Consider the following 10,256-nt stretch of genomic DNA (forward strand, 5'->3'; position numbering starts at 1 on the left):
ACCGATCGCAACCCCGATCGCAATCATCAAACGCCGACATCCAATCCTTGCCAAGCATGGGAACCCCGGGCAGGCATTTCCGTATCATGTTGCACACAAAACTCCAATTCGGAACTTTTTTGCGATCGCGGTGCGACGTTACGCACGTGTCGCTCCAGCGACAAATATAGCAAAAGGCAAGAAGTAAATTGGCCTACTCATCAATCATTTGCGAGAAGCTTCGGACGAAGAACACACTCCACCGATATGAGAGAGAGAAAAGAGGAAAAAAGAACTCGCAGCGACCATCTCCATCTCCCCCGCCCAGCAAAGCAAGAAGCACCTCAGTCTCGAACGAGCGCTAGTTAGTCAGCAAACCGGGGTACATATTCCGAGCTCAGCTGCGGGCGAGCACGTGATCGGTCAAGTGACCGCCCGGCCCATGCGGCCGCTTGCTGCGATCCACAAGGGTGTCGGCCCGGGGAAAGACACAACCACACCAACAGCCCAACCCCACATGGGGGGGGCATGGGGGAGCGGAACTGCAAGCAAAAGCGAACACCAACCTGCAAGGGGCAATCGCGCTGCCGCCAACCGGTTGTTCCCGACCCAACATTACAGATTTTTTTTTTTTAGATTTTTGGTGTGGTTCGTTTCCTTGTGTTGTGCGAGTCAGGGGGAAAAGGAAAGATGAAACCGGGGCCTTGGAGAGAAAGGGGACTTGACGGACATGCCGAATACTCTGGAGAGCAAACATTGCCGGGTAGTGAGTTACCCCGCAGATCGCTGGGGAACGCGCAGGACGGGCAGGGGAGGGAAAGGGAATCAAGACAACAATCAGGCCGACCAGTTCGCTGACATATCCTTTCTTAACCGCCGAAATGGGGTTTCCCCTTTCCACCGCGGCTGGGGGTTGGATGTTTGTGTCGCTTTGACTTGCCCGAGCTGGCGGCAAGTGCATGAGCTAACTCAGAGTGGCCCGAGGTTGGTATGGGAGTCTTCCGGTTGGTTGTGCGTGTGGTTGCTCGAAGCCCCGAATACGACGGGACGGGCGGGCGGGCGTTTGTTCATCTTTTGTGGGTTGTTGATATCGGGACGCATGGCGGCATCTGCCTTCACCTCCAACTGCTTCTCAGTCAAGAGAATGGATGTTTCATGTGGCGGCTTGGAATGGCCTCTGGGTCTGCTTGCCTTGGACACTGTTGGGCTACTTGTAAGTTGGTGGACGTCAATGAAGAGTCCGGCCCCGTGGGGTTGGTCGCGGCTCACAACAGTCGGTGCCCAACAAACAGCCCTATCACGTCCGCATTACGGCACGCTGCAGGTCATTTCAAGTTGCAGAATGGCGCATCCGCTCGTGCAACCCGGGATCGAGCTCGGAGCGGCCGACAAATGTGATCGCAGGGTTCACCGGGTTTTGGTCATCTCGGGTAATTCGGAGTCATGACGACGACGCGATGGCATTGCATGACACGTCTGTTAAACTGAGTTGCGATTGCTGCCCGGCGAGGATCGGTCCGTCGTGGGAAGCCCTTCTGGGCAAAAGATGGGCGGGCATGGCGAGTATCACACAGTATGGGGACGGGTGTACCTGCGAGGACGGCGTATGCAACCACCCGGGGTCAAATCTCTGGCCGTTTGCGCCTACGACACTGCATGTTGGGCGCGCCTCAAAGTCTTTTGCCGCGCTCCCCCCATCTCGTGGACCTGCATGTTGAAGTTGGTTATGTGATGTCCTACCCGGCTGTGGTGGTTTGTGGTGCCCGCTAAGGTGTACCAACGGGGACGAAACTTAGCCTCGATGCCAATTCCTTTCTTGGGGTCCATTGGCGGCCAAAATGTTGAATATTTGAAACAGAACAGCAAACTTCAGTTGGCCATGAGATTCGGCTCGTAGTCGCGGCCCGAGAGCGAAGTCCTCATGGTGTGCGAAGAAGCCGGCGACGGTTGCCAAGGTCACTGTGACTTGGAGCATCAACGGCGGCCGAACTGGATGATAACGGAGCTAAAACCACCCTACTCTTGGAAAACACTGTGCAAGGCGCGACTTGTGAAGAAGTCTAACAAAATTTTGAAGAGTGTGGTTGGCCCCTGCCCGTGCGCAGCGCCATGCAAGCTGCAGTTGGGGTTTATTGGACGGCATCAAGTCTCTCGACTTTGGGTCGATGCTCGGATCTGCGTGCCGCGGGAAAAAAGGACTGGCTGAGGAAGCGCGCATTCCGCATTTTCTCCTTCTGTAATGTAACTGCGGCATTATGTAGCTGAAAGACAAGCGCGATGAGTCGAGACACCGGAACTGTGAGTGGTTGACATCGGGAACCTGCAGGTTTTGATTTGGTTTGGGTGTTGATGCACAAATCGTAACTAAACGAAGTTCCCCAGACCCGCAACGGCGCCGACACCCGCCATCCCGCCGCCAAGCAAAGGGGAAAAGTGGGACTCAACAGAGGACAACTTCACCTTCCTGCAGGGTCAGCCAGGGCTTGCATGGAATTCACTTGCTGATGCCAAGGCGTGCTTCTCGAACTGCCACATCGGCAACAACAAATCACCACAAGCTTGAATTTGGCTTGAAGTTGGCTTGAAGTTGGCTTGCGCGCCCACTGCCACTCCCGTTGCCACTCCCGCCGACGCGAATCGGCGCCTTTTTCGGCAAACACACATGTGGCGTTCGGTTTTCTTTCCGAGGTGATGCCCTGTCGGCATGGACTGCCGCGACTTGGCCGCCGACCATGGCTCCCGATTCAGCCCCGGCCCGGCCATCAATAACCCCCGGCTTCCGGGGGTCCGTCATCGGCTCAACCGGATAGTCTTTCTCGGATGCATTTTTTTGTTGGCTTGCTTAGGCCATTGGCCCGTGGCTGCCGCCATGCGTCCGGACCGTGTGAGGGAGCTCCGGCGGGAAACCGTCGACATGTTCTATCACGGCTTCGACAATTACATGAATATTGCCTTCCCCGAGGATGAGGTATGGCTTTTACCTTTTGCCGACTCCGGACCAAACCGCTGACCCGACCGCATTAGCTCCGTCCAGTGTCTTGCACCCCACTCTCTCGGGATGGAAAGAACCCGCGTAATGTCGAGCTCAACGACGTCCTGGGCAACTACTCTCTCACGCTCATCGACAGCCTCTCAACCTTGGCAATTCTTGCCTCTGCTCCTCCAGAGGATGCCAATACCGGACCCAAGGCGCTGAGCGACTTCCAAAACGGCGTGGCTGCCCTGGTCGAGCAGTACGGGGACGGCACCCCCGGTCCTTCGGGCATGGGTCTACGCGGGCGCGGCTTCGATGTCGACAGCAAGGTGCAAGTATTTGAGACGGTCATCCGTGGCCTTGGGGGCCTTCTGAGTGCTCATCTATTCGCCATCGGTGCCTTGCCCATCACGGGATACGAACCCCGCCGCCCGGGCGACGACCTCGTGACGCCCCGTCCCGTTGTTTGGCCAAGTGGGTTCACGTATGATGGCCAGCTGCTGAGACTGGCTCAAGATTTGGGCCAGAGGCTCCTCCCGGCTTTCTACACCAAGACGGGCATGCCGTATCCGCGCGTCAACCTTCGACACGGCATCCCGTTCTACACCAACTCACCTCTCCACGGTGACGGTGCGGCTGGGACCGCGGATGGGCCGCCCGAGATTACTGAGACGTGCAGTGCCGGGGCGGGGTCTCTAGTGTTGGAGTTCACCGTCCTCAGCCGCCTTAGCGGTGACCCCCGGTTCGAGCAGCTGGCGAAGAGGGCATTCTGGGCCGTGTGGTATCGGAAGAGCCAGATAGGGCTGATCGGCGCCGGGGTGGACGCCGAGCAGGGGAATTGGATAGGCTCCTATGCCGTGATCGGTGCGGGCGCCGACAGCTTCTTCGAGTATGCTCTAAAATCCCACATCTTGCTCTCGGGCCACGAGCTCCCCAACCGGACAGTGGCCCGGCCCAACCAAGGTGGCGAGTGGATGGACCCAAACACACTTTTCCCTCCGCTGAGTGACGCCGAGAACTCGCCCGACTCGTTCCTCGAAGCCTGGCATCACGCACACGCATCCATCAAGCGCCATCTCTACAGCGACCGCGACCATCCCCACTACGAAAACGTCAACCTATGGACCGGCTCACTGGCCTCCAATTGGGTCGATAGCCTCGGCGCCTATTACTCGGGGCTCCTGGTCCTTGCTGGTGAGGTGGATGAGGCCGTCGAGACGAACCTGCTCTACACGGCCATCTGGACACGCTATGCTGCTCTCCCGGAACGATGGTCCATGCGGGAAAAGACGGTCGAAGGTGGCCTCGGATGGTGGCCGCTGCGACCGGAGTTCATCGAGTCTACATACCACTTATACCGCGCCACCAAAGACCCCTGGTACCTCTACGTTGGCGAGATGGTACAGCGGGACATCAAAAGACGGTGCTGGACCCCGTGCGGCTGGGCGGGGCTGCAAAACGTCCTGGATGGTGAGAAGAGTGATCGTATGGAGAGCTTCTTTCTCGGGGAGACGTCCAAGTACATGTATCTGCTCTATGATGACCAGCACCCCATGAACGCATTTGACGGCGCATACGTTTTCACCACCGAGGGTCATCCGCTGATCATCCCCACAGCTGTGACAGCGGACAGACCTCCACCCACGAGGCCCAATCGGAAGGATCTAGCCATTCCCTACGACGAAGCGTTCACGGACTCGTGCCCTCCACGCCCCGCCACAACTCCTCTATCCGGCTCGGTTATCGCCGCCAGGGACGACATCTACCACGCCGCACGCATGCTGGATCTGCACCTGCTGTCCACCTCACCACTCACCCTCGATGGCGGGCAGATGTCCGGCCAGCATATGGCCAGGTCCAACTTTACCCTGTTCCCATGGACACTCCCGGTTGAGCTGATGCCCCGCGACGGTGTGTGCGCCAGGGTCAACCATCCGGCAGAGCTCATGCTGGAATTTTCATCCAACGCCGGACAAGCGGCTGGCGGGAGCGCCTTCAACTTCATGCTAGGGAACCAGAACTTGGAGCGTCTGACTGCAGACCGCATCCGTGTTTCCAGCCTGTCCGGCTTGAAAATAACCCTGCGCCTGGAGGAGAGCCCGGAACGAGAATGGCGAGTCAGCAAGGTCAACGGTGTCCCACTGGGCCGCGACGAGTCCGTCGTCTTTGACCGATCCATCCTCGGGGAGATATCAGACCCTAGATTCAACCTTGTCCGCGACCCCGTCATGGTCAAGCTCCAGCACCTCCACCAAGTCGACCTCCTCGGTAATAGTACTGCCGAAACAACCAACGACCACACCCCTCAAGACGGCAACGAGGAATCGCACGTCGAACCCCTCCAAAACGCCGAACACTCCGCCGCCGCTCTCACCGACCTCGGCTCCCTCGTCAAATCCCTCTTCAGCCGCATCACTGCATCCCTCGACATCCAACTCCCCACCTCCCTCCCAGGGATGGGCATGGGCCTCACCACAGGCGGCGCCTCCCTTCCCTTCAACCTCGTCATCAACACAACCGGCATCACCCCCACGGGCGTCGGCGCCGCCCCCCTCCCCGACACACCCAGCACCAGCACCAACAGCATCCCACCGCGCACCCCACCCTTCGGCCCCGTCCCCAACGCCGCCTTCCCCTGGTCAACCATCTACGCAGCAGGCGACGCATGCGGCGGTGGCGATAGCAACGACAACCCCAACTCCAACTCCAACTCCAACCCCGGCAACAACAACAACAACAACAACAACAACAACAACAACAACAACAACAACAACAACAACAACAACAACAACAACAACAACACCCCCCTCCCCGACCCCGCCCCACGCAACCACCAAATCCTCCTCCTCCGCCGCGGCGGCTGTTCCTTCTCCACCAAGCTATCCAACATCCCCGCCTTCCCGCCCTCCCCCACCGCGCTCCAGCTCGTCATCATCGTCTCCGACGACGACCACGACAGTCCAAATCCAAACACGGGACTGGTGCGCCCGCTGCTGGACGAGGTGCAGCGCACGCCGGGCGGGATCCCGCGGCGGAACCCGCTGGCGATGGTCATGGTGGGCGGCGGGGAGGTGGTCTATCAGCAGCTGAGGGCGGCGGCGCGGGTCGGGTTGGTGAGGCGGGTACTTTGTGGAGAGTCAGGGGGTGAGGGTGGGGAATATCATTGTGGACGAGGGCGGGGATGGGGGGGATTGGTGAGGTTGGTGAGGTTGGTGATGGGTGGATGGGTGGATGGGTGGATGGGGGGTTGGTGATAGGTGGGTGAGAGATGGATGGGGGGCTGGTGGGTAGATGAATGGTTGATGGAAAGATGGATGGTCGATGGATAGATGGATGCTAGGAGGTTGGCAGATGGAGTTGGCGGGGGTTTGTTTCTTTGTCTGTTTTTGTGCTTTTGTTTGTATAGAAAGGGAGGTTGCGAGGGTGCGGGCATATAGGGAGAAGAGTGTGCAAAACATTCATGATAGACATGTACAAAGCATTGATCGACCCTATATGTTGCGGAAATGGGAGTGAGCGACGATCTCAACATTCCTTCTATGATTGGATATGCTGTATCAAGTCGTCAAGGTTCTTGCAGGAACAACTTTGGCCATGCTGTCAATGACAGTGGTCCATGGACGTTCTTCAGTCACCAACCCAGCAACACATTTTGCATCTTTCATGTACCGTCACGAGTGCGCTCAACGGAGATCAATTAAGCTGACGCGACCTAGGAGACATGTCGCGTCTATCATGCAGGTTCTGGTGGCTCAGCGACTTGATTCCACCCCAAGGCCAATTGACCCTCTTGAACTTTTGATAACCCCAACGCCTGGCCGAGTCAACCGCCTCCCCTGCTTCAATGTCCCAGTTCATTAAAGGGATCTCGGTCCCAACCCAATTGTAATGAAAACGAAAAACGAAAAGCCTAGACCGCCGAGCCCTGGCTTCCCGCCCACCATCATTAACCAGGCTGTGGTTCTTAGGCCTAAATATGTTGTTGAAAATCGGTGCGGGCGAATTAGGCGGCATGAAGTCGGGACCGGAAAAGGGTGGTATGGTCGGCTTGAGCAACACGACGAATGTCGGTTTCACTCGTCCGTCTCCAGAAGAGTGACCGTCTGGACACCGTCGAGCTTGGAGCGGCCGTTCAGAAAGGGGATCTCGAGAATGAAGAGATATCCGATCAAGTCACCACCCAACTGCTTGACAAGAGAACCGGCAGCAGCAGCGGAGCCACCTGCGTGCAATGTTAGCTGAATGCACAACAAAATTGGCCATCGCTTCTTTCTTTATTTTTCGCAAAAACACCCTGATAAACAAGAAGCACCCCCGCTTGTTGTGGGAAAACGGGACGAGGCGAGGTGGTGGTGGTGGGTGATTGGCGGATTTCAAGCCAGCGGTTTGTGTGAATGGCGCGCGCCATGGGGGATCGATCACAGTGTTCACTTACCAGTAGCAATAATGTCGTCGACCACAAGCACTTTCTGGCCGGGTTTCACCGCACCCTCTTGCATTTGGAAAAAGTCGGTCCCGTACTCCTTCTCGTAGGCCGCTGTGACGCAAGGACCCGGCATTTTGCCTTGCTTGCGGACGGGCACGAAGCTCGCATTGAGACGCAGAGCGAGCGAGGGCCCAAACAGGAAACCCCGCGCATCCAACCCCACTACAACATCAGGCTTCGAGTGCTCGGCGAATTCGAGAACCTGGAGCTCGAGGGCGCGCAGCAAGGCAGTATGGATTGCAGGGTCCTGGAACAAAGGTAGGATGTCGATAAACTGGATGCCGGGGATCGGGAAGTCCGGGAAGCGCTTGAGGGCGCCGAGCAGAGTTATCTTTGTACTGGCGAGTTCGGCGGCACCGGCGGCGGCGGCGGGGGGCTGTCCTCGCGAGGCATCGTTGGAATTGGAGGTGGCGCTGCTAGCCAGGACGGCGGCTTCGACAGAGGTCGGGGGGATCTGGTCTTTGCTGGTCTGCGCCAGAGATTGGGCAGTGTTGGTAGAAGTGCTCATGTTGAGGGGAGAGAAAGAGAGAAGGAGGGGAGGGGAAGGCAGGCAGGCGCGGTGCTCGTGTCTCAAGAGCAAGAAAAAAAAATTGCGGCCAGCAGGGTGTGCAGCACGAAATGCTTGGGCGTCAGCAGTGGAAAGAGACAAACGAGCGAATTGGACACCCTGCCATCAATCTGCCAGAGTGCAAAAAGAGAAACTGAAAACCGAGACGGCCCCTCCCGGAAGGAGTCAGAGGGGACCTGAGCCCCCCGGTGGAGTCGGTGAGGGAAAAAGGCCCTCGAACGGATCCGTGTATGTTGCAATGCGCACAAGATGGATATGCTCCCAAGTGGAGGACCGGCCGAGAAAGCGGCCAGCCCTGTGATTATTTGCACCGGGGCTTCCCTTCCGGGATAACAACCTGGAAGTGTGTCCTCGAGGCCACGGCGATGCCCGGTCTTATCTTTCCCTCCCCAGTGCAAACGGCAAGCAAAGAAATCGACTCACCGACTTTGATTACACCGTGACCACCACCGATATGCCGATGAAAACCTGAAAATAGGACCTATCTGGGAAGGTAGGTACCAGGGAGTTGAAATGCTTGGTCCGACTTTGGCGAAGGTCTGCGTTCTGACCAGATTGGATGAGTTGGGAAGGTGGGGTGAAGGCGATCTGAGGCGGCACACTGATGAGTGGGATGGAAGGAGCATGCTCGCCAAGCCAGGGTACCTGAAGACAACCACTCATCAGGCAAGCTGCAAGCACAGCTGAGAGAGTTTGGTTGCCTGGCGATGCACGGAAAGTTTTGTTCCATCCAAGATCGAACTTTCCGGCAGCAGCAACAACACCAAACAACAAGCTGGAACACGGGCCATGCTATTTTACCAAAAACACACCGCTCTCGCTTCTACCCCAGCCGTAGCTGTGGTCTCGGGTTCACTGCATGCACATGTGTCACAACCCCGATGCCGACTGGCTGCACCCCCCGTGGTCGGTCTGCAAGCTGAGGATGGTGGAGGCCCTGGAGCCTGTTTCCAGCTCATCACATCCATGGCTGGGCCGCCCACGCACGCTTATCTCGTGTAGTTGTGGAGAATTCCCCAGATTCACGGTCTTTAGCAAAGCCAGCCGGCGGCTTGCTCGGAGCTTATCGGAGAGTGGGAGGATCATTTCGCCACTCAGTAAGCCTGTACCCTGAATGCCCTGATGAGTGAAGCTCCATCCGACAACTTTTCGTGGGCCGAACGAAATGCAACCCTGACATTGACAGAGTGACTATCTCAATACCTCTGCACCTCTGATAACCCGTGTGAAAGAAAAAAAAAAGCGAAATCTCCCAGACGGAGCGAATGGAGAGAGAAACATCTCGCCCAATATCGCCGGACATTCGGCAGCCAACCAGTTTGATTGCGGGCCCCGACCTCCAACACACCAAACCAGCTCACTTACACAAACACGGTGCTCCACCATCACACCACCATGGGGACTATATCTATCCAGCCAATTGCCATCTCACACCCCCACGGCGTTCACACCTCACTTGGCTTCGTGAAGCGAGCTACTGTCTGTTTATTGCGAGATGTGACGAGACTATTCCGTACCGGCCAAACACCCTCCCGCTCTCCCACACGTCAAACAAAAGAGCAACTTGCCTGAGACGAGCGCGCATACCGGGCTGTGTGGTTGAACCCCCCTTTGGTCGGCCCACATCCGTTTGGCTAGCATTCGGATCTCTCGACATATCCGGTTCTTCGGGAACTACGCACCTGGTTTCGCGTCTACCGGGCTCTCTTCCCCGGGAGCCGTGCAGGCGACCTAACAAAAGCCTGGCCGCCTTTTGGCTGGGACTGTGGTTCCGCAGCATGATTGCAGAACAGGATCCAATAAGAAGTTTACAACTTGAAAACCGCTTCACCGCCCCCATTACGCAAGCTTCACAGCTGAGTTGCCTGCTTCGCAAGTGATGGTGAATATCGCCATCACCCAACCCATCACAGTCAAAAGTCTCTACTGGAATAAACTACCTCGTGTTTGGATAAGTGTGAAGTCAAGACAGCACGGGCATTACCGAACTTACCTCAGTCGAGTCGACTGCCACATTCTGACGGCATGTGAAGGCAGCTATGCCCAAGTATGCCGAAATATGGTTCGGCTTAATGCGCGCTTATGTTTTAACCGCCCCTGGTCGTTGGGTGATTCAGTTAAAGACTGTTGTTTCCGCCCAGCATTTTCAAGCTCTTCTTGTGCTCGGGAACCGAGGCGCCTCGCTCTCCTGATGCTAACTCAGTGGCTGAAACTGCGGCACCCGACGAAACTACTTGGGATTTCTAACA

General features: G+C 57.1%; 4 protein-coding genes across 4 annotated transcripts; 3 read left to right on the forward strand and 1 right to left on the reverse strand.

Annotated features, from left to right (window-relative positions):
- The first annotated feature begins 529 nt into the window (after positions 1–529).
- On the forward strand, positions 530–1,663 carry B0H64DRAFT_8686 (uncharacterized protein). The gene has a single exon (XM_062808911.1). The coding sequence runs from the start codon at positions 710–712 to the stop codon at positions 1,424–1,426; it is 717 nt and encodes a 238-aa protein (XP_062663689.1). The 5' UTR covers positions 530–709; the 3' UTR covers positions 1,427–1,663.
- Positions 1,664–2,367: 704 nt separating this feature from the next.
- B0H64DRAFT_470286 (glycosyl hydrolase family 47-domain-containing protein) lies at positions 2,368–6,151 on the forward strand (the record flags this gene model as incomplete). Its single annotated transcript, XM_062807825.1, has 3 exons — positions 2,368–2,947; positions 3,004–6,066; positions 6,128–6,151. The coding sequence occupies exons 1-3, from the start codon at positions 2,684–2,686 to the stop codon at positions 6,149–6,151; spliced, it is 3,351 nt and encodes a 1,116-aa protein (XP_062663690.1). The 5' UTR covers positions 2,368–2,683.
- A 769-nt stretch (positions 6,152–6,920) lies between these two features.
- On the reverse strand, positions 6,921–8,092 carry B0H64DRAFT_8734 (phosphoribosyltransferase-like protein). The gene is made up of 2 exons (XM_062808913.1): positions 7,389–8,092; positions 6,921–7,175 (listed from the first exon to the last, which is right to left on the reverse strand). Exons 1-2 carry the CDS (start codon positions 7,945–7,947, stop codon positions 7,027–7,029), a joined length of 708 nt encoding a protein of 235 aa, XP_062663691.1. The 5' UTR covers positions 7,948–8,092; the 3' UTR covers positions 6,921–7,026.
- A 1,019-nt stretch (positions 8,093–9,111) lies between these two features.
- On the forward strand, positions 9,112–10,069 carry B0H64DRAFT_8862 (uncharacterized protein). The gene is made up of 2 exons (XM_062808928.1): positions 9,112–9,133; positions 9,194–10,069. Exon 2 carries the CDS (start codon positions 9,273–9,275, stop codon positions 9,885–9,887), a length of 615 nt encoding a protein of 204 aa, XP_062663692.1. The 5' UTR covers positions 9,112–9,133; positions 9,194–9,272; the 3' UTR covers positions 9,888–10,069.
- The last annotated feature ends 187 nt before the right edge of the window (positions 10,070–10,256 follow it).

This window comes from Chaetomium fimeti (genome assembly GCF_033439085.1).
Source record: "Chaetomium fimeti strain CBS 168.71 chromosome Unknown B0H64scaffold_1, whole genome shotgun sequence".
Classification (NCBI taxonomy): Eukaryota; Fungi; Ascomycota; class Sordariomycetes; order Sordariales; family Chaetomiaceae; genus Chaetomium; species Chaetomium fimeti.

What these genes read in the sequence shown, in the direction of transcription:
- B0H64DRAFT_8686 (XM_062808911.1), top strand. Translation starts at nt 710, where the DNA reads ATGCCGAATACTCTGGAGAGCAAACATTGCCGGGTAGTGAGTTACCCC.
- B0H64DRAFT_8734 (XM_062808913.1), bottom strand. Translation starts at nt 7,947, where the DNA reads ATGAGCACTTCTACCAACACTGCCCAATCTCTGGCGCAGACCAGCAAA. An exon ending in CGACGACATTATTGCTACTG is followed by an intron (nt 7,176 to 7,388) that starts GTAAGTGAACAC and finishes CATTGCACGCAG; the next exon opens with GTGGCTCCGCTGCTGCTGCC.
- B0H64DRAFT_8862 (XM_062808928.1), top strand. Translation starts at nt 9,273, where the DNA reads ATGGAGAGAGAAACATCTCGCCCAATATCGCCGGACATTCGGCAGCCA.